This window comes from Volvox carteri, assembly GCF_000143455.1.
Source record: "Volvox carteri f. nagariensis unplaced genomic scaffold VOLCAscaffold_42, whole genome shotgun sequence".
NCBI classification, from domain to species: domain Eukaryota; kingdom Viridiplantae; phylum Chlorophyta; class Chlorophyceae; order Chlamydomonadales; family Volvocaceae; genus Volvox; species Volvox carteri.
Window position 1 is genome coordinate 417,948 of NW_003307585.1, and position 22,570 is coordinate 440,517.

General features: G+C 55.1%; 3 protein-coding genes across 3 annotated transcripts in view; 2 read left to right on the forward strand and 1 right to left on the reverse strand.

Moving 5' to 3' along the window:
- VOLCADRAFT_118707 (uncharacterized protein) overlaps nt 1–6,700 on the reverse strand; it is a gene marked incomplete at both ends in the record, with an annotated part of 8,204 nt that extends 1,504 nt beyond the window's left edge. The window contains 10 exons of the mRNA XM_002954372.1: nt 61–173; nt 603–799; nt 1,126–2,078; nt 2,352–2,427; nt 2,797–3,579; nt 3,872–3,999; nt 4,591–4,794; nt 5,233–5,297; nt 5,806–6,036; nt 6,616–6,700. Of these exons, the coding sequence (XP_002954418.1) occupies nt 61–173; nt 603–799; nt 1,126–2,078; nt 2,352–2,427; nt 2,797–3,579; nt 3,872–3,999; nt 4,591–4,794; nt 5,233–5,297; nt 5,806–6,036; nt 6,616–6,700 (2,835 nt within the window). The remainder of the gene's footprint in view (nt 1–60; nt 174–602; nt 800–1,125; nt 2,079–2,351; nt 2,428–2,796; nt 3,580–3,871; nt 4,000–4,590; nt 4,795–5,232; nt 5,298–5,805; nt 6,037–6,615) is intronic.
- A 1,907-nt stretch (nt 6,701–8,607) lies between these two features.
- VOLCADRAFT_64714 (uncharacterized protein) lies at nt 8,608–16,744 on the forward strand (the record flags this gene model as incomplete). The annotated part of the gene is made up of 15 exons (XM_002954298.1): nt 8,608–8,686; nt 8,890–8,961; nt 9,363–9,475; nt 10,158–10,205; nt 10,717–10,863; nt 11,912–12,031; nt 12,298–12,366; nt 12,889–12,990; nt 13,476–13,638; nt 13,732–13,847; nt 14,517–14,627; nt 14,898–14,952; nt 15,677–15,798; nt 16,060–16,194; nt 16,565–16,744. 15 exons carry the CDS (start codon nt 8,608–8,610, stop codon nt 16,742–16,744), a joined length of 1,632 nt encoding a protein of 543 aa, XP_002954344.1.
- Nucleotides 16,745–19,771: 3,027 nt separating this feature from the next.
- Nucleotides 19,772–21,396, forward strand: VOLCADRAFT_106351 (uncharacterized protein; the record flags this gene model as incomplete). Its single annotated transcript, XM_002954299.1, has 5 exons — nt 19,772–19,817; nt 19,900–19,977; nt 20,069–20,234; nt 20,579–20,722; nt 21,136–21,396. 5 exons carry the CDS (start codon nt 19,772–19,774, stop codon nt 21,236–21,238), a joined length of 537 nt encoding a protein of 178 aa, XP_002954345.1. The 3' UTR covers nt 21,239–21,396.
- Nucleotides 21,397–22,570: the final 1,174 nt, after the last annotated feature.

Consider the following 22,570-nt stretch of genomic DNA (forward strand, 5'->3'; position numbering starts at 1 on the left):
GAACCCCCAAATAATTCAACTAGTCGACCCTGCCCCCTGGCCTCTGCCCCCTGGCCTCACATGTAGTGCCCCATGATCAGCAGGTAACGTGGCGGCTGCGTCAGCTGCAGTAGCACAAGCTGCAGCTGCGGTGTGCTGAGCAGCAGTAGCCTCAGCGCCGGTGGGCGGCGCAGCTGGCGGGTGCGGCGGCGGCGCATCTGCCAGGGTCAGACTGCCGTGGTACTGCCACGTGAGCTCGTCCTGTACGATATCCAGCCCACAAAATCCGCACTCCCATAAGCCGTCCTGCCGTACTCCGTACAGTTATAGTAGTACCGTGGGAGCGGGGTATAGAGGATGGTGTGGAGGGGTAGTGGGAGGGGGCATCAAGTGGGTTTGGTTCGGACGGGGCCTGGACTCGCGAAGGGTAAACGACCTAGCGCATGTGGATTTCAGCCGCAGGTCAAAGTTTCAGTTTGCACCCACCATCGACTGGTCCTTGCTGGGGGTGTCTAGGGTGGTGTGAGAGTCCGCGAGACCGTTCGTCGCTGTCGATGCTTTGAACGGAAGGGAGGAATGTCCAACACCGCCATCTGCTAATGCAGCCGGTGCCCCTGGTGCACCTGTAGAACCGCCTCCGCCTCCGCCACCGCCACCGCCACCGCCACCGCCTCCGCCACCGCCATTGCCCCCGCCACCGCCATTGCCTCCGCCACCGCCTCCGCCACCGCTTCCGCCTCCGCCACCATCGTTGTCCACGTCATCAAACTCGAAGTCCAGGAACATGGATGCGGCACGCTGTACCGGCCGGCCGCATTGCCTAGATAGGTATCACCGCAGAACAGTATGAGGTTGGTAGGTCAACAGCGCCATCAACAATCCGCCGCCTCCTCGAACAGCAAAGCTTCGAAGACCTGTAAAGGTCTGAATCCCCTCAAACTCAACCCGCCGTCCGCAATTGTGGAGAAATCCCTACTTACACATGCTCACACACACATTACATAGATATCATCAGTGGTCAGATACTTGTAACCTTCACACACTGATTGGATATCATCATACTTTGCAAAGCTTGCAAGTCTTTCACAACAAATGGCGCTCTTTCCTTCCTTCCTTCCTTCCTTCCTTGCGTTCTAAACACTTTACCTGTGCACACGATGCGTCTCCACGACGGCTGACCGAATCACCACAACACATGCCAACGCGCCGCACCACACATCTGCCGTACACTCAGCCGCCGTACCCGACTCAGCCGCCAGCGGCGAAGGTCTCCCGCAGCCGCCGTTGCAGCTGCAAAGTGGCGGCGGCACAGCGCCTAGTGGTGCTGCTGCAGCTGCTGCTACTGCTGCTGCTACTGCTGATGATGATGGTGCTGCTGCTGATGATGATGATGATGGCCTGGTGGCCGCTCCGAAACCAGGGCATGCGCACACGGCCGCAACTGCCCCGACACCGCCGGCGCTGCCGTCAGCACATTCATGCCTGCTACCACTCGGAGTCAGGACGAAGGGGCGCGTTATGTACGGCACATCGCGGCTCCAGATACCTCGAGGGTCCGGCAGCTCGCGGGTGGCGGCCGCGACGGCGGAGAGAACGTCCACGGGCCAATGCAGCCGCGGCGGCGGCGCTGCTGGTGCTACTGCCGCCGAATGCTGCTTGTTTTGATGGCGGTGCGAATGTTGTTGCTGTTCTCGCCAACACTGCTCGTTGGCCGGGGCCTGGGAAGCCGTCAGGTACTGATGCGCCCGCCGCAGCGCCGCCAAGCATGTGTACGACACCAAAGGCGGCGTTGTCATATGGGCGGGCATCGACGTCAGGCTATGCGCCTCACTTTCCGGCGCCGTCTCGTTCCACGACAGGGCTTGGATCGGCACTTCGGTCGCCAGCGCGGCACCATCCGCCGCGGCGGCGGCGGTGACGGCGGCTGGAGTCGTACTGACAGTCAGGGTGCGTTCTTGGGGGCGGCGGTGTTGCTGCAGCGCCGCCGCCGCCGCCGCCGCCGCGCCGGCAGCCAGGGCGACGGCGGAGGCACTGTTGGCAGGCAGCGGTACGGCACCTAGCAGAATGACGACGTGGCCTTCCCGCATGTACGACGGCACCTTGTTTGTCGCCGTCACGGGCGCAGCGTCGTGGACGTATCATTGGGGTTGGGCCCGTAAAAAGGGGACCAGCAACCGCTTAGAGTGCGAGATCTTGGAGCAGTGGTAATGCGTCGTTTTGGAGGTCCACGAGGACAGACAGACAGACAGACAAACAGACAAACAGACGGACATTTACTTCGCCACATTTCCAGCCGCGCATCTTTTTTACCCGTTTTTTTTCCGTTTCTGCATGCCCCCGGACGGACCCACCACGTGGACTGTTCCACCGACCTTACTGCCCCGCGCCAGGTGCATCTCCGCCGCCACTACACCCGTACCGTCGTTGAGCAGCACCCGCAAACGACCCCTGTGTGTGTGTGCATGTGTGTGAGAGGTGTAGGGGAAATGTGTGTGTGTGTGTGTGTGAGAGAGAGAGAGAGGGGTCCAAGTGCGTGTGTGTGTGTGTATGCGGTGGGGGGGACTGTAAGACAACAAAGACGAAACGAGAGCACCGGAGGGATAAAGCAGTTGCAGCGGTTGTACAGCAGCGGCCGTGGCGCTACAAGCAACTAACTAACCGCAATGAAGGTAACTGTGTGAGATAGTGGTAAGCGGCATGTGCGCGCACACCCTCCTCTCCGAAACACACAGCCCCGAAGTGTGCAACACAAGCAAAGCCTCTCCCGTCGCTGCGACATCAGCCCTCCCTCGCCTCGTATTGCCGTATGTGCCGTACCCGTGCGCCGTCCCGGCGCCATGGCTGTAGCCCAGCACCGCTTGGACTCGCGCCACCACTACTGTACGACAGGTGACGCCATCGCCGGGCCCTGGAGCTGCGGTACATCCAACCGCCGCCGCTAATGCAGCGCTTACAGTAGCACCAGTGGCATCAATAGCACCACCAGCGGCGGCGGCGGCGGCGGCGGCGGCGCCGTCACAGCTGCCACCGCTTACCCAGCCCAGACCTCCAAGATGTGCCGATGGGGCCAAGCTGCACAGACCTAGCAATGCATGGCGGGGCTCTTGGCCTGGAGATTTGGGGTGCAGGCACCACCGCTGTGAATGCGGCTGCTGCTGTGTGGTGGGAGCCGTTGCCGGCGCTTCCCCCGAACCGCCGCAGTTGGGACGACCCAGATGACCCGTCGCCTCCGTCGCCGCCGTCTCTCCATCCACATCCATCAGATCTACCCCCGACGACGGCAGCGTCGGAACCGCCGCCGCCGCTTCCGGCGCCGTCAGACCCCAACAGGACGGCAACACTGCCAGAATCGTGTCTGTGGTGTGCTCGTACGACAACGACGCCGTCGCCGCCACCGCTCCTTCCGCCGCCGTATCCCGTACATGCACCGTAGGTTCGTACATGGCGATGACCTCCCCTGCCAGTAACAAGTCCCCCAGTACCACCGCGTCACCGAACAAGTCCAAGCTGACGGTCGGAGCAGCGGCGGCGCCGGCCCCGGCGGCGGCTGTAGCCGCCCCTGGCGGTGTCGACGGGTCAATCAGGGAGATAACACGTCTCCTGCGCCAGCAAGAAAATGCCTTTTAAGTATATCAAATAAAATATATTTATAAATTTAATATAAATATATTTATTATCCATATAATTAATAATTCGTAAATTTAATATGAGAATGAAATAAAAGTAGAGGGAGAGGGAGAGGAGAGAGAGAGAAAAAGGAGAAGGGGGAAAGTAGAGGTAGACCGTGTGCGATTGTGTGGCGCTAAACACGTTCTTCACGCTTCCCCACGCAAGACAAGGAAAACCGGAACCAGCTAAACGCAGTATGACTCGACAGTTACAGCCGATTTACCGGTATCTGTCGAAGGCGCCAGGCTCCCTAGGCGGCGCCGCGCCCACGGCCACCACACGCGCCACCACCCAGCCAGCCACCTTGGCGCGAGTTCCCCGGGCCACAGCCGCCAGAGCGCCATCGCAGGCCTGTGGGCATGACGACAGAGAAATACAAGTCCCCTAAAAGTCATGGCCACCGGAACCCTAACGCAGTAATAACAGGGTGTTGAACCAATTTAAAAAACCCAAACCTCACCCCAACACCCCCCAAAGTGTAGCATAGGCAATAGACTCTGTGTGTTTAATAAAAATCACACAGTCGAAGTTTAGCTTCGACAAGACCGGCACTGTCCCTGGGTAACTTTAGTGCGGGATGAATGTGTTGTTGCTGAAAATTTTCACGTGGTAACGTAGGATAACTAAGGATTGTCGGTGCAGCCTTCTCTTCGTACTGGGGTCGGCGCGGTGGTTTGGATTTAGGTTCTGCTGCGTGGAACCAATGCCACAGCAGTGGGTGATGCTGTTGGTGTCGGCTGACCGCAAATTGCAGGGTGTAATAGGCGGCTCCTGACTGCAGCGGCCTAGCCAGCAAGCCGCACCACCACCCGCACTGGGTCCACGAAAACAACCCCCCCCCGCCACCACTGCCACCACCACCACCACACACGGCCGCATCATCATCACCACCACTCAACCACGTAACTAACTCCCCCTCAACCACCCAACCGTCAACCGCACCTGGCTGAGTCCCAAGGGATCCGTACCGCCGTGGCGCAGCGCATCGAAATGTGGCCAGGAGCTTAACCAGCAGCCAATGCCGCCAGGGGAGGCGGCGGCGGCGGCGGCGGGGCACCCTGGAGCGGTACCCGCGGTGGAGCCCCCCATCAGGAGAGATGGTGGAAGCTCCGGAACCATGAAGCGAGTGGGCAGCAGCCGAGTCACCTGTTGAAACCAGGAAGCCGGAAATGGGAGATGGAAAAAACGCTGGGAAACGCTGGGAAGAATGTGAATAATTGTTTTTCTTGATGGGGACCAAAACGACGTTGAAGAGGAAATCCGAGGATGGTCAAGTGAAAATTCGATGTGGGGATGAGAAGAAGGAAGGAAGAAAACGGGGAGAGAGAGAGGAAAGCGGTGTGCAGGGAACGCCCCTGTGAGGAAAAAATGAATGGTGTGCGAGAGGAAGAGGGGATTCGGGGGGTGGGCTGAGGGAATGTGTGGAATGTGTGGACGCTGGATAGGGCGTCCTAGCGCAATGATATTTATATGATATTTTATATGATATATATATGATATTTATATGATGTTTATATGATGTTTATATGATGTTTATATGCTACTTCCATATCTACGCTATTTTAGCGCCCCCGCAGCCCTCACCGCGGGACTGGTCGCTGCGGGAGCCGACCTGGGGGGCACTGCCGCAATGCGAACGCGGCGACCAGCTGCCGGGGGGAAGAAAAACAAGTTGGGGGCATTGGGAGAGCTGGGTGGGAGACGGAGAGGGAGAGGTATGGATGAAGGGTTTTAGGGTTGATGATTTCGATATCACTCATATATCGATGTCACTCGTGTGAGCGTAGGTGATGATGACGCTGAGTGATGGGGGACTGGCAAGACGATATTGAGAGGATAGATACATACGTAAAAATAAAGCAAATGTGGAAGATGTGATGTGGAAAGGAAACCCCCTACAGCCGTCTGCCCAGGCAAGGAACACATCCGCCACTGCTTCCCCGGCCTCGGTAACTATTCTCTTCTCGGCCGCCTCCCCTCATTTTCCCCCCCACACACAGACCTTCCCCTCATTCCCTATCAACCTGCATCAAAAACGCAAACGCATTTACACATTACACAAAGCACGCAAATCAAAGTACTCGCGTGGCACGCCATGCTCGCCAGTCCCTATCCGCGGCTAAGATCCCAGCAAGTCAGTATAAGCAAGCAACACACCGGCCAGAAGTGGCGTCCGGCCCATCACAAGCAGCCGAAGCTCGCTGTGCAGGTACATGGGAATTGCCACGCCAGCGGGATGCGGACCGCCCCCCGCCCCTGGGGGTGCGGCTACTGCTACTGCTGCCGTACTCCTGCAGCCGCTGCTAGCTACCGCAGGTGCTACTGCTGTTGGACCACCCTCTTCCAAATAGAGCTGCCAGGTGCCGCCCACGGTCTCGAACGGGGGTCCTGCAAGAAGGGGGATTAAGAGGGGAAACACATGTGAAGCTAACAACAACAACAACAGCAACAACAAGAATTGGCAAATGTTGACGTCCAAAAGTACCGGCTGCTGGGGAGTTCAAAGCAATATGACGCGACGGAATAAGATATGCCGATGCTTGTTTCCCCGTTGCCTGCCAGCAGTCGTCAACCTCGGCTTCTTGATGCCCAGCAGCGTTGTGTAAAGAGTATTATTGCTATTGGAAAGATGGGATGGGCGAGCGACAGGAAAGGCGATATGGCGGGTGTGTGGCCGCTGGACGAATGGGTGATCTAGATGGGTGATCTGGATGGGTGATCTGGATGGCCAGGATGTAAGGTCAGCGGGGGTAACACAAACCACTGGCGAATGGAGCATATTCAGTGGGGCAAAGCGGGCAGTGCTGTGTTTTCTTTCTTTTTGTGTGTGTTTTTCACGGCACGTGTGCGCCATTGTCATGCTGCTGATACAGTGTTGTATGTGTGTGTGTGTGTGTGTGTTGTGCGTCCGTATGTATGTTCAAGCTGCTGTTTGCGACAACGAAGACAACACTACCCTCAACTCACCTCGTAAAAACCAAAATCTCTCCCACACAGGATACCTCGCCAGCACAGGATACCACAGGATACCACAGGATACCTCGCCAGCCATCACTTTTACCTATCCCATCCCATCCCCTACTGGGCAAGACCACGGCACAAACTCCTACAACCCTGACACCCTTGCCTGAGCAGACAATCTATACGTACGACGGCGCGATGCCGTACCCGGGCCGTACGGCGGATTCAGGCACTCCACATGGGCCACCGATGCGACGACAACAGCTGTCGTAGCGCCTGGTGACCGCGTGGAAGACGACAGGGAGGAGGACGAGCAGGCCGCAGCAGCTACAGCCGTCCTCGCCATTCTGCTCTTCATTAGTTCGCTGAGAGTCACCTGTCCAGGCAAGAAGCGCCCGCCACCGTACGGCACTGCTGCTTCCGTCGCCGCCGTCCCACTCGCTTCGTTGCTATCGCCATTACGGTTTGGTTGTGCACAGTCAGGTTTACCCTGCGGTCCATGGGCCCCCGTAATGCGACCTCAGGTCATCAAGTCGCGTGACCCAGATGAAAACATGAACAAATAAATAAATAAATGAATAATTGACCAAGCTCCAGTTACATAACGACGTGACCGAGATGACCCAGATCGTCACGCCGCCATTTAAACCAGGTCAACATACTGGGCTGGGTGAGGTTTATGTACGGATGATAGTTTTTTGGATCCCTTGAAACGGCGTTAATTCGTATTATGCAGTGACCCAGATCGCCAGAAGATCAGGTCAGAGTCTGGGCGGCTGAAAGGACAAGTCATTCGCTGTTTGTGTCGGAATGTGTGCGCCCTCTGAATTCGCGAGGAACCCATCACCGCTTAGCAAACCAGGAAAAGGGAAAACCCGGTCATTGATCGCGCCCAGAGCTTCATGATTGATTATACCGTTATTCACAAAAATAACGGTGCACACAGCGCCAGCAGACACGGACAGGTAGTCAATCCAACTTGCCTGCTTCCGTATGCGCCGGGACAGGATTTCTGTCATCAGGGCGGACTCCTGCGAAGGATGTTTGGTTCACTAGTTGTGATCCGTTGGGCGATAATATGGACACATGGCATGGATTCAAATCAGGGTAAGGGATGGCCGGTGCTGTGGGATACTTGCTGTGCATGCGTTCGCAAGCGAGCTAGTGCGCACGTACCGCCAGGCCACCCGGGTACTGTCGGAGCAGGTCCAATAGTTGTGCCATCACCTGTAAGGAGCAAGGGAGTTGGTGCACCTTTGGTGGCGGTTGGGCGAACCTCCGGCCATGCACACGCACCCATGTCCAAGTTACAGGTTTGCGCGGCCGGGCGCTCTTGCGAATCTGTGTAATTAGGAAAGCGGAAATGTAGGGTGTTTGATGGTCCATCAGCAATATCCCAGCCAGAGTGAAAGCCCCTATATTACCTGGCGGGTTCGCCTGTCCCCGGCATCCTCCTCCAGTTGTGTACCTCGTTCTTGCAAGAGGTGTAGTGCACGATGAGCTAAGCCATACATGTTTACTATTTTTACGCAAGGTGCGCGCTAGCGGCATAATCAGTGCCACATCTTCCCACTGAGCAATCCTACCTATCAGTAAGGCGAGTTCCGTAAAGCTTGCTGTTCAAAGCAATTGGCTTAAGCTCGTGCGCTGCGTATGACAGTATGGTCTATGGGCCGGGTCTGAACGTCTGTTGCTCGTCCGTATGCTGTCCGGTTTCAAATGTTGCCCACTCACCGCAGCATGACAACTTACACATGCGATATGTTCTATCAGGGCCAAGTGGCAAAACATATGCCATATTAATTATATCGTTTTGTAAGTATCTGTAAAGACTAACTCCTAAGAATGAGACCCTTGCTGCAACGACCGACTATGCGTGCTCGGCGGGATGCGTGTGTGATGACATGCCCATCTATTAGGCGAAATTTAGCTACTGCTACCTCGAATCGTGCTGCCGTTGCTGGCCCCAAACGGCTCGCTGCAAGCTTTGAGGACGCTATGGAGCCGCAATTTTCTCAAATTAATGAAAACCGAAGTCATGAAACAGACTTTGTTGTCATCGGCTCGGGAATAGGCGGTGAGCGTTCTAATGACCCGTTCGACCCCTAGGTCGTTGTCCTGACGCAACGCAAACAATCAAGCCGTCCCAGTGCACCTACGTGACCCGCTTTGCTTATACTTCATTTTTCTACTCGGTGTAGTGAAGGCTGTGTGACAACGACACAAGACATCCCACTAAGCCGAAACTCCGTTCCATTTACATCCGCCCGCGGTTTCCAGGGCTGTGCTGCGCTGCATTGCTCGCCAAGTACGGTTACAAGGTGACGGTGTGCGAATCACATTACTTGGCGGGTGAGGACTGGGCTCTTGGTACCTGGCTGATGGCTCTGGCAGTACAGAGTTTCTTGTGTTTTGTTTGTATGAGCAGCTATGAGCTAACATGTGAGCTAAAAGCAAATTCATAAACGCACATAAACCCACAACGAACAGCACAGCACAGCAGAAATCTCTGGTCGTCTATGAGTGGTAGCCCTGGGGGATAGAGACAGCCGCAGCTATTATCCACACACCCCGCCGCTGCTGGCACTGCTGCTGCTGCCGCAGCTGTTGCCGAAACTGCTATTGCTACTGCTGCCGCTGCTGTTGCATGACATTCTCCCCCCTCCTTCCCTCCGGCGCATCACTCTTTCCTTCTGGCATCACCTTCACTCGCTCGTGGTTCGTCTTCCCCCTCCCCCTCACCCCTCCCCCAGGCGGTGCCGCGCACTCGTTCGAGGTGGCGGGATACAAGTTCGACGCCGGTCCGTCCTTCTTCCTAGGTATCGGTGGACCCCCGGGAGATGGCAGCCCCAACCCCCTCAAGCAGGTGGGGGCAAACCAAACCCACTTTACTCCCCTCCACTCCCCCTGACTCTCATATGGGGAAGGACTTGTGTACGGTTGCGGTTGGTACGGACGCGCATGGCGTGTGGGGTTTAGATGGATCTCCTGGGATGGGTGGGGGTGAGGTTGGGTGGGGGGTGAGGCTGAGGTCGATATGAGGAGTGGCGGGGTCATGGGTGTTTGGGAATTATGGCCTGGGGGGGTGAAGGGTGAAGAGGTGTGTGCGTATGTGTATGGGCCGCGGCGGGATCCGGTTGTCGTGTTTTCTGTACTCTTACCCTGCGTCGCACCCCGCCCAAACCTGGCCCCGCAGTCGTCAGCCGTAGACCCGTTACTTGTTGTGTACAGCCCGGAAAACACCCCCTCCACGCACACACACGAGACAGACACACAGGCAAAAACACGCACAAGCACACGCACACACATACAGACACACACAGTCTCGTCCCACCGCGGCGCCCAGCCGCCGCATTGAGCTCTTCCCAGCTACTTTTCTCGCTCGTTCTCGCTCTCCCCCTCTCTCCCTCTTTCCTCCCTCCCTCAACCTCTCTGTTTCTCGCTCTCCCCCTCTCAATCGCTCCGGAACCGTCCGTGCACGCCTCACTTTTCAAATATCCTCAAAACCCATCTTTTCCCCAAATACCTGCTGTACGGCAAGTGGACAGGTGTTGGACGCTGTTGGAGAGCGCGTTGAGAGCAAGCAGTACGACAGGGTATGGCCAGGTTTCGGGGGTGCAACGATTGTGTGCGTGGTAGGCGTTTGTGGGACGCGGCAGATTTGGGTTGATGGGTTAGATGTGTGTATGTATGTACGCTTTGGATTAGGGGGATGAAATAAATGGGAGACGCGCGCATATGCGGCAGTAAAGGAATTTCAATCTTGCTACTACTGCAGTCGCTGCTGCCATTGCTGCTACTGCTACTGCTTTGTCCCCGTCACCTCCAAAGTTCGAAGTGCTCTCATCATCATCATCATCATCATCATGCATGCGGCCCCCCCTCTTGTGCACTCTTTCCTTGGCAGAAGCTTCACTCGTTCGTGGTTCGCCTTTTCTACATCCCCTTTCCCCCTCACCCTCAACCCCCTCAACCCCCTTCATCCCCCTCAACCCCCCCCTTGATACTCTCTTGCCCTGGCAGCAGCTTCAATCGTGTGTGGTTCGTCTTTCCCCTCAACCCCCCCGCCCCACCCCACCCACCTCCCACCCCCCTGTCCATACGCAGTGGATCGTCTACCCCCCGCCCGGGGGTGGCAGCTGCTTCCCCAACATAGCCAACGCAGCCGCCTACGAGCGCACCATTCTGCAGCAGGGGGGTCCTGAGGCGCTCAGGCAGTGGCGGGAGCTGGACAGAGCCATGGGGCCGCTGCAGGTTGGGGAGCGGTGGAGAGGGAGTGGGGTAGGGGGAAAGACGAACCACGTGAACGAGTGAAGCTGCTGACCAAGGAAAGAGTGTACCAGACGTAGAACTGACCGAAAGTGGAGTGGGGGAAACCCGGGCGCGTGTCTGTGTGTTTTGTATGTATGTATGTATGTACGTATTTGCGTGCTGTAATGAACGGAGTCGGGGGTAAGGACTGGAGAGGACGGCACGTGAGTAGCTTCACCGTGCGTGTGTGTATGTGTGTATGTTTTGGGGGGGGGTGCAGCCACGCGAGAATCGTGTGGGTTTGTGGAGGGCGGACTGACCGTACTGGCTCCCTCCATCCACCCCTCCATCCACCCCTCCATCTACCCCTCCATCCACTCCCTCCACTCTTTCCTTGGCAGCAGCTTCACTCGCTCGTAGTTCGTCTTTTCTAACCCACCATACATCCCACTCTTCATACACCCTACCTCCCTCCTCCTCCCCCTCCTCGCGGGTTTTAGGGTTTGTGGAGTGTATGGTGTACCGGTGAAGGAGTTGGAGATGAAGGGGCTCATGGCGCCCACCGGCCTCCCCATCCTCCTCTTCAGTCACATGCACTTTGCATACCTCTCTCACACAACACTACATACATACATATATACATACACGCTTGGTGGCAACCTCTACAACAAAGCCCATCTGAACACCAGCACGCCCATATCCACTCCACCCGCACAACCGCCCCATTTCTCTTCTCCTCTCAGAACCCCGGCTTCCCACTCATATAAACCCCACACCCCGTACCCCCAAAACCCCCTACCCCCCAAACCCCTTAAAACCTCACACACCCTACCCCACACACCCTACCCCACACACCCCTTCACGGCCCCCCCCCACCCCACCCCACCCCACCCCTTCACGGCCCCCCACACACACCCTACCCCACACACCCCTTCACGGCCCCCCACACACACCCTACCCCACACACCCCTTCACGGCCCCCCACACACACCCTACCCCACACACCCCTTCACGGCCCCCCCCCACACACCCATTAAAACCCCCACACCAGACCGCCGCGGGGCTGTTCCCCGCCGCCGCACTCCGGGGGGACCTGGGGGTGGCCCTCACCGCCGCCAGGTTCCTAGGGCCGGAGCTGCTGGGAACCGCCATTGTGGCACCAATGCTTACGGTACGACACAGTTCGGTACGGCATTGTACGACAGGGGGAATTGTGTGTAGGTTTTGTTTGTACGCGCGTCGCACGCCGCTCCGTATAGTGCCTTTTTCTCTTGAAAAAGGGGGTAGGAGGGAGTCCGTCCGTCCGTAAAGCGGCCCATAAGCTCCCTCCCCCCTCCCTCTCTTCCCCCTTCCCTACCCACCATCATTACGACCATCGCGGGTTTCTTTACGTTGGTGGGTTGGGCCCCCCCTCTTTTCCCCGAGCCCCTCCTTCAGGGCCCCTTCTCCGCCCTGGTTGACAAGCACGTGAGCCACCCCTGGCTGAGGTCCTTCATAGATCTCGAGGTGAGCCGGGAATGAAAAATAGCTAAGTATTGTTGTACAATTTAGGATTGCATCGTACGGCGAAACGCAATACCATATCTTGAAGGCGGTGTTTAACATTTGCGAGATGCTGGCTTCTCCTTCACCGTACTGCACGTCCGTACAGGTCTGTACAGCAAAAACGTTTTTCCGCATAGCGTGTCTGATGTGTAGCATTTACAAGAGAGACACATACACATGCACATACAGACGCACAAAAAGCAGAGAGAGAACCTACATGACTTGATTTGCTGTGCTTTTTTAAGGCCGTGCGCAATGTACCTTTCTAAAAACACATCTCCCCTCTCACTCCCTGTACGGCAAAACACGTGCCTGCCTCTCCCCCCCGAGCCCCCCTAAACACTCGTTTGTGGTTCGTCTTCCCCCCGTAAACACCCCACCATCCCTTATGCCTCGTGTACACCGACGCGGGTTGTTTTCTCCCCCCTTCATCCCCCCCCCAAAAAAACCCTTCCCCAAACCACGCAAACCCGCACGCTGCAGTGTTTTGTGTTGTCCGGTATGACCGCCCGGGACACGCTCTGTGCGGAAATGGCCTTCATGTTTTCGGAGCGCAATGCGGGCCGGTCCGCCATCGACTATCCGGTGCGTGTGGGCGTGAAGAGTGGGGGCCGGCGGGGGGTGGGTGGGGGTGGGTCTGTGTTGGGGTTAGTGAACTCGATTGTTGGCAGCTTGTTTGCTCGAAGCACAGACGAATGACGAAAAGAAAATACCATAGACGGATAGGGGTTATGGGTGTGTGTGTTGGGGGGAGGGGAAGGGGTTTGGTGCGTAAGCCTGGGGTTGGGTGGTTTAGGGGGTCATGTTCGGGGGGGCTAGGGGGTGGGAGGCTGGGAGGGTGGGCGATTACCTTGCCCGGAATGGGATGTAGTAGTGTGTATGTATGCCTCGTAGCCTTTTTGGATATGTGTTCACCTTCCTGTCTACCTTTCGAAACGTATGTCGAGAGAGCTGTATGTATGTATGTATGTATGTATGTATGTATGTATGTATGTATGTATGTATGTATGTATGTATGTATGTATGTATGTATGTATGTATGTATGTATGTATGTATGTATCTTGAGCAGATGGGTGGCAGTAAGGCCATCATCGATGCACTTGTACGGGGCGTGGAGAAGTACGGCGGACGGCTATTGCTCCGAAGCCACGTGGACGAGATCCTCATTGAAGGCGGCCGTGCGGCAGGTGTACGGCTGCGGCCGCCAGCGGCAGCGCCCTCAAATGGCAGCGGTGCTGACGGCGGCGGCGGCGGCGATGTCAGCCGCCGTAGCCTGGACGGTAGCGATGGCGCTACTGCCGGTCCTGGTGCTGGCCCTGTCGAAGTGATTCGTGCCCGATGCGGCGTGGTTAGTAATGCATCGGTGTGGGACACCCAACGGCTGCTGCCGGCGGGTGCTGCGCCAGCGGCGTGGGAGCGGAGCAGTACGGCAACGCCGGCGGTGAGTTCAAGAGGGGGGGGAGGCCGGGGGAGAGGAAGGGGAAACACCACAACTTATTCGTACATCGTGTGTCCCCCTAAGTGGAAATCGGCAACTGATGGGAGGAGAGGTAGAGGGGGCCTAAGAATTATTTATCGCATCCATCTTGTGCCGTTGACCGTTACCGTTTGACCGTTGCCGTTTCCCGCCCTCGACCACGAAATGTTTTATTCCTCTCCGTCATCGTCGTTACACTCCAACACAATATCTAACCAACTCCGGCGGTTAGTGGAAGATGGCGGGAAATGGATCGAGGAGGGGAAGGGTGGTGGTACTGCACCGTGTGTGTTTCCACGGATCCAGATCTAGATCTAGATCCAGATCTACACCGACGAATAAATCAGGTCAGATAACGATTGCCGTTGCATTTTTTCTTTTCAACCAACAACTACCAACGGCAATGCTACCTGGTTTGAATCCATACCGGCGTCGTTGCTCTTGTATATTCTCCAAACCAAACCCTCCTCCTTCCCCCCCCAACTCCACCCCAGTTCTACGTCTGGTACATTCTTTCCTTGACAGCACCTTCACTCGTTCGTGGTTCGTCTTTCCCCCCCGCACCCCCCACCCGGGTTTACTTCTGAGTCCCTCGCATTTGTTCCCCTCCCCCCCCCACCCCGCGAATGACAGTTGGACAGCTTCATGCACCTGCATCTGGGTATTGACGCCACCGGACTGGACCCCACTCTGGAGTGCCACCATCTGGTCGTTAACAACTGGCAACGGATCACGGAACCGCAGGTCAGGGAGAGGGGGTGCGGGTGTGCGTGTGCGGGTGTGGGTGTGTGAGAGAGAGAGAGAGAGTGTAGAGGGGGGGCGCCCGGGTCGGAAGAGGAGGGCGGCAACACCCAAGGTTATATCCTTCCTGTCATTTTATTTCCCCTGGAGGCGTCTATTCCTCTTCACATCGCTTACCTCGTTTTCCGCTTTCCTCTGTTTTCTCTAATTTTTAAAAAAACTATTTTAACGTGATTCTGAATGTTTTATTTTTCTCCCCACCTCCTCCTCCAGAATGTGATTATCGCCTCCGTGCCCACCGTGTTCGACCCCAGCCTGGCACCCGCTGGTGAGTCAGGGGGCGCCGACCCAGAGAGGGGAAGGAGGAAACGCCGATTAACATCATCATCATCATCATCATCATCGCCATCATCATCATCATCATCATCATCATCATCATTATCATCATTATCATCATTAGTGCCGTACCGCCCTTATAATTCGGGATCATCTCATTTTCTGCGTCGTCCATCATCACACTGGGAAATGTGTTATTGGTTTTCTGTTAACGGTTGTATCCTGATATTGGCGGTTTGGATTTCCGTTGGCGGTTTGTTTTCTCCGTCTCTGGGGGTTTGTTGCTTAGCCCACTCGCGGGTTTTGCCCCTACAGCGAATACTCCAAGGTTGCTCAGCTCTCCCCCCTCGCTGCCTCATGTGTATTGACCTTGTGGGCGGGCGCATACACAGTGGCCGAGATACGCCGTAAGGGCGCCTGTTACACGTCCACAGAAAGGACTCCCCGAACCAGCAGTTGTCCTAGTTGGCGATCGGATCCTTCCCTCGCCGCTGTGCAATCGAGTCCATCCCGAGCTGAGGCGCTCTCTGCGCCTCACTCCTCAATATTTTTTAATACAACTATAATAACTCCGAGACATGAAGCGTCAAATGCTTGACCTTGACCATCCAGCTATAGCCTCTAAGAATCTTCGCCTTATATAGATTCCTCATCTTGCCGTACCTCCATTGCAACCAATGCCGTACATCATTGTACGATGCCGGCGTGCTTTGCAGGCAAGGCCACAGTACACTGCTATTGCGCGGCCAACGAGCCGTACGATTTGTGGGCGGGTCTGGATCGTCGGAGTGCCCGGTATAAGGCCCTGAAGGAGGAGCGGGCTCAGCCTCTTTGGGAGGTGGGGCCGCAGGAGGCGGGGACAGGGGGTTTCGGAGTCGTGTCTCCACGGCCGTGTTAGCAGGCCGCTGCTCCGGTGTTAACGAACGTCAGAGAACGTCTTCCGTCATTTCGATTCAATTCGATTCTTCCTCCCATGGCCGCTCCGCTGCCTGGAATGCCCTATGGACAATACAGCCGCTCCGAAACCCAGTACTCACCTCCCTAACTAAGTGGAAACATCATTAAAATCGCAATAATTTAAAACCTCCGAAACCGGCAGGCTCTGGAGCGCTTCATTCCCGACATTCGATCTCGTACGGAGTTGACCTTGGTGGGCTCCCCGTTGACTCACGAACGTTTCCTCCGACGGCATCGGGGCTCGTACGGCCCTGGAATCAGCGCCTCTGGTGGACAGGTGCGACCGCTGCGGGGGGGCGTTGCTTCAACACTTCTTTTCAAGTGGTTGCGGCCACAGGATTTAATAGCGGCACGCAACTACCCTGGTGTGACTTGGTCAAACAATGTTATGAGTGTTACAATCAGCTATGGACAGTATGCTTTTTTGGTGTATTTTCTTCCGTCTTTCAGTTTTGTATTTTCAGGTCTACCCAGATGTTTACACTGATATTCTTGCTATACATATACTAATATATACTAATATATAATATAAATATGTAATATAATGTAATGTTATATACATACATCTATATATAAAAAGATTGTTTGCTTTCCTAATTTTTTTCTTCTTAAAACCCTCCCCTTTCGTCCCTTCCTCCCATCCGCAGTCCTGGCCCGGCCCTAAGACTCCCATCCCTGGACTTAGCGTCTGCGGGGACTCTTGTATGCCGGGTATTGGGGTGCCTGCCGCCGCCGCCTCGGGCATGATAGCGGCCAACTCGCTCGCGCCTGTATGGAGCCACCTCAACATGATGGATGAGCTACTGCCAGCTTCCACTTCTGCTTAAACCGTAATAAAACCGTGCTAAAACCTCCGAAACCCGGCGGCTGATGGCCACTTGCTTTATCACCGTCTTTGACATTACCGCCGATAATAATTAACTTTGTTGTTCATCTGTCGGCAATCGTGATGGACGTTGCTAACTCCTTGAACCAAAATGCATGAAGAACAACGCTCTTGAAGTCCTCGTGTAGAATGAGGAAAAAGAGAGGAGGAGAGAAAAAGAGGAGGAGAGAAAGAGAAGGAGAGAGAGATAGGTACGAGCGTCTTCAGGCGGGGAAGGGTCCTGTGCATGTGTGGCGGGAGAGGAACAGAAAAACGCTGGAAAGAAAAAGAAATTCGGACTCTGCGGAGGTGGAGGACTTGGTGTGATGCTGCTGCAGGTGTGCGTGTGTGTGTGTGTGTGTGTGTGAGAGAGAGAGAGAGAGCGTGTGTGTATATGCGTGCATATGTGTGAAAGGGTGAGAGAAAGCAAGGATGTCCTGGCGGCAAGTGAGACTGAGCGGAATGCTCAGTCGGGCTTGTAGGAATTCAAGCACAACACCGAGCACTCGGGTGCTTTACGACCTTATTAGCGGGGCTGCGAGTGGAGCGCCCTCCTTGGCGCGGAGGGGCCGTGGCGAGCGGTTGGGGTGATTGGTTGCTGTGGTGGTGGTGGGGTGCATCTCGTGAGAGTTAGAGAACGCGGGGTGAATGAGGAAAGAGAACAACTGTGAGAGGAGAGAAAGAGGAGAAAGAGGAGAGTAATGGAGGAAGTTCTGGTGCCCATGGCGCGTGGAAAAGGTCCCTTCTTTTCCCTGCACTGGTGTGTGAGTTTCGGAGCCCCGTTAGGGCATGATGTTTCCAACGCGTGTTTTAAGCACGTGTGTGTTGCCGCGTTTCTTTTAAAGGTCTGGAAGTGGACTTTGTGTAGACGTTTACCTAGGGATTTGAAATGGCTGTTACTGCTGTACTTGTTCTGTATACTCTGCATTTTGATGATTAGCGTATTGGATGGAGCACGTGACGCAATGCACTTGAGAGGTATTTGGAAAGGGGGATATGACACCGGCTGGCCCGTGTTTTCTCAGCCGATGCTGTCCAGCAGGGGGTCCTCGTACTGCAGGAGTGCGGTGAAGCGGTTTCGGAGGTTGGTTTCGGTGCAACAACGACAGCAACAACAGGTTTCGGAGCCATGTATGGAGGGTGTGGAGCCGCATGCCGACGGCGGCATTGTGGTCCTCATGCATGGTCGGGGTCGGGGTCGAGTGACAGGGAGGGAGAAGTTGAAGTCGGCAGGAAGGGAGTATCAATGAGTTGGCCGGAACAGACATAAGAGAAGTTGTTGCAAAGCTGAGTAGGCCTGCCTGCCAGGTATGTATGTCCGGCATAGGCGGAGGCTTCAGTGGTTCGCCGACGGCGGGAGAGGTTTATGCTCCCGGGAGGGCGCGGGAGGGAGGACGGTTGAGGGAGGGGGAAAACTGGCGGAATGAGGGGGGTTGGGAAAGCTGGCGAGGAGAGTGCCTTTTCCTTTCCGTTCCACGTGTGTTAGTGAATGCCGGTGTGTGCGTGTGTGTGTCTGTGTCTGTTGTTAGAAGCTGATACTGCTGCTGCTGCTGGCGAAGGTGCCCGTAACGAGACTAGGTGCCTGAGACTAGGTGCCTGAGACTAGGTGCCTGAGACTAGGTGCCTGAGACTAGGTGCCTGAGACTAGGTGCCTGAGACTAGGTGCCTGAGACCAGGTGCCTGAGACTAGGTGCCTGAGACTAGGTGCCTGAGACTAGGTGCCTGAGACTAGGTGCCTGAGACTAGGTGCCTGGGACTAGGTGCCTGAGACTAGGTGCCTGTAACTGGGGACTGTGCCAAAGCGGCGGTGGTGCGGTGCATGCGGTGTCGAGGATTGAGTAAGCGGAAATACGCCAGGTGCACTCGGAAGGGATGTACTGCACAGTTTTCTTCATTTGACCGCACAGTAACAATTGCCGTACAATGGCCGTACAGAGGGCAGCAATCAAAAGCTGCATGTGCTTTTCCCAGCTGTCGTTCTTCTGATACTGTTGATGTGCCTTGTAATATGAGTAGATCCAATGCTCTGCGAATCCCGAGCAGGCCCTTCTGCTTCTGCTGTTTCGGCTTTTCTTTTTACTCGTTTGTTCCTGTCATCCTTGTTTTTGTTACTCTTCAAACTTCTGTCAGGCTATCTGCGGCCCAGATTTGTGCTAGAGAGCGCGATCTGGCGCTGGCGTGCGCTGCATGATTAATAATGCATATGCCCTTTCAGGGCGCTAACTCCGGAAAGCAGTTTAAACCAGCTGCTGGTTGAGCGGCCCGCTCCCGTATCGATGTAAGCGACACCAAGTAGTGCTTCGTTGTTGTTAGTCATTATCCTTATTTCCGAGTTGATTTGATGTCAGGCTCGTGCAGGGGGAATCTGCTCTAGCTGATCCGCGCTTGTCCAGCTCTAGGAGACGCAGCTGATGGGGGATACGCTTTGGCAAGTGTGGCGAAAGCTCATGTTCGGTTTATGCTATTCAGGATTGGCTTTAAAACTCTGCCCTTTGGTTGTCAGCCGACTCTACATTTTCGGGCCTGGGGCCACGTGGCGGAAGCGAAGGGTTGACCGCTCTGGGTGGCCCCGAAAAGTCAAACAGGAATTATCAAGGACAAAGTTAGCGTAATCAGTCTAAAGATTATACCCACATCACATGCATCGCATACAGCAGCCCTCGGCGAAAACCAGTACCCGGATAGAAGACGAAGTCAACTCTCAAGGAAAGAGCTACGGGCACAGTTTTCAGCGGACATTCATCCCGGCAATCTGCTTGTCAATCCGTGGCGCTTACTGTTACCTAGCTGTTTGGGGCTTGTTCTTGGCCTTCTCACTTTGAAGCGCCCACCCCCAGCCGTACACCCAAAATTAAACATGACTGAATTAACAATAAGTTCGCGAAATAAAAGAAGCCAGTTTGAAAAACTACTTCTAGAAACTTGGTAACCATAATCGCTCCGTACTAATTTGACATTTCATACAATTTCAGCGACCAGGAAAAGTTTAATGGACGCCGCCGTAGCCAACAAGCTAACCAGTAAAAGTAGCGTCAGTGAGTGATGCATGTCTTTGAATACCTGATCCTGCTCTACACCGTTGTTCACTCGAATTATCCTGTAAATGAACACCCGCAGCTGAACTTCTGAAGTTCAGTATGGATGAGAAGAAGCCCCCCAAAAATATTTTCGAGGCCGCTCAACGCAACGATGCAGGTGCTTCTGTGCTTCGCGCAAGCGGCTGGACGTTTTCTTGATGAAGGACTTGGCTCGGCAACCGCTTCATGTCATTGTTAAATGGCTGCAGGGTACATTAAGAAGATTGCAGAAAGGACTCTCGACTTTAACGTAAATATGCGGGACCAACTTCAGAGGACTGCACTCCACTGGGCTGCAGAGCTTGGCAACATAGAAGCAGCTGAGCTTCTGATCGATTTTGGGATTGACGTTAAAGCCGTGGAGTGTAATGGCAGGTGGGGCCTGTACCTGCCTGAGCCTACTTGTTTGCCAAGCCCGAAGCCTTGCCTGTTTTAGTCTAAATTCATAGAAGATAAATATTGGGAGTCTTATTGGATGCCTAACCTCCCGCCTGCCGTATCTTCTCAAGCATACCGCCGACGCCCGTTTTAAAGGGTAGATGCGGCCTCAAGGGAATACAAGTGGTAGTACGTGGATATGGCCAACGGGGTTACCGGGTAACCGGGTGTTTTGTGTCTGGAGATGGCTTCCGTTGCTCGGGCTTTACGGCTGCCACCAGCGATCTCTGCCGTTTGAATCCCTTCACCTATCTTCTGTCTCTATACCCTCGCTGTATCAGGACCGCGGTGCACTTGGCCGCTCGCAGCGGGGATCGGGGGATGCTGGAGTGCATTATGGAGCTAATCTCTCCAGAGGAGCGAACTGAGATGATCAATCAGGCAGACAACTTTGGGGTAACGCCGTTGTATCTGGCACGGCAAAAGTAAGCGCGGCGGCTATGGGCAGGAGTTTGGTTTGGAGGCGAAGATGGGCCACCGTAGGAGTAAGGCGACGGTGAAAAGGAAGAGGAGCAGCGGAAAGGATTTGTTTGGCGATGGGGCATTTAATATCTTCCTCCTGACATGAAGGAATTGAGGACACCAAGTTCCACCTGTCTTCTTCGCGAAGACAACGTCAAAGCATGCACATGTTAAACACAGCAAAGCGCCGGAACCTCCCCCCGCGATCCTATTACTGCTGTCACCATTCTCTGGTATATAAGTGTCGGTCACTTTCCAACATATGTTAGCTTTATCCAGGTAAATTCCCATGTATTTTGGACTTGGATTTCCTATGTTTGTTTGCTCGCTTGATTGTTCGCGATGGCCAAACCCCCATGGGTCTGAATCACACCAGGGACAAGGATGGTCAAGACGCGTTCGAATACATGATCTTGAACGGGGGTCGCATCAACGAGGATGCAAAAAAGCCCGCGGTGACGACATCTGCGGCGTCGTGACGCTACTGCTACTGCTACTGTGTGCGGAAGTTAAGGCAATAGCATGGCGGCAGCGATAGGGGTCAGTTGGGCTGTAAACCCTAAGGAAGGGATGGGGGGATGGAGGGAAAGGATGGGAGGAAGGGGGGAGAGATCATGAGTGTTATCATGCAAATAACAAAGTTTCTGCTTGCTGGTGTCCTCCTCCGCGGTTTTCGCTGCCTCTACAAAGATATGTCTCGGTAGGGAACCTACCTACTGTTTGGAAGCTCCCCCCCCCCCCGGGTCCTTCGAGCACACAACATGATATCGGCAGACAACTCGGGGAGAGACACAAAGAGCAGGATTTGACTGTGGATCATTGCCGTACATTTACATTTGCTGGACAGGGCAAACAGCCCGGATGACGCGGCGGATGGAATGTAGTAGTAAAAAAAGACAGCGATGGCGCATATCGCTAATATGGTGGTAACTGTTCAGCGACCCACGTGTCGGCTGGAGGCGGTTCGTGTTGGGGTCGATCAACAAGCGCGGCGTTAGGTGTGCGCCGCCAGACAGTACAGAACACTCTCCCTACGTTTCGCCGTACGGATAAGGGGTTCATTCCGCACATGTACGGCACCGTGTACGGCACCATCAACCGACGGACGCGATGAATGTGGATTAAAAAAACAGTTGCATTGATTGCCGTCCCGCGGGTTCCCACCCATCCTATCCTTCAGCGGTGTCATATATCAATTCGGCGGGTGTCGAGTACATGACTTATTTCTTTTTTCTCATGACGTCGTCATGGCGACGAATGAGTCATGACGAGGGTTGCATTCGCACAGCATGCTGTATATGAGCAAATGCAGGGAGACGGGGCCGGACTGTACGGCGCCACCCGGGTATCGTTTTTTGCGATACCGCTGGTTTGCACACGTGCACTGAGCAGGGGGCTGAAAGGCGGTAGCTGTATGTGTTGGTTGTTCGTTGAATCATTTTATGTCGGGTGAGGAGCAAAAGGCCTCGTTCCACGTGCTGTCGACCGCCGGCATTGGAGCGAGGGTGATTACATGCCTCCTGTTTCGTAGGGCTGCTACTGCTGCTACTGCTGCTGCTGCTACTGCTGCTGCTTTCTGACCCGGAAATAGACCAATGATGTTTGTGAGTGCGATATTGGGGTCTATCTCGTACAAATTGCCGGACATGTGTACGTACGCACATTCGTACGTGCGTACATGGATGACAAAAGAACCGACGACATTTTGAATTATCGCAGTGACGACAATCATAGAAATTGGTGCGAGAATTGTTCGTACATATGTACAGCATCCATCCATCTAGCCGTCCATCCCGGTGCACCGACCGTTA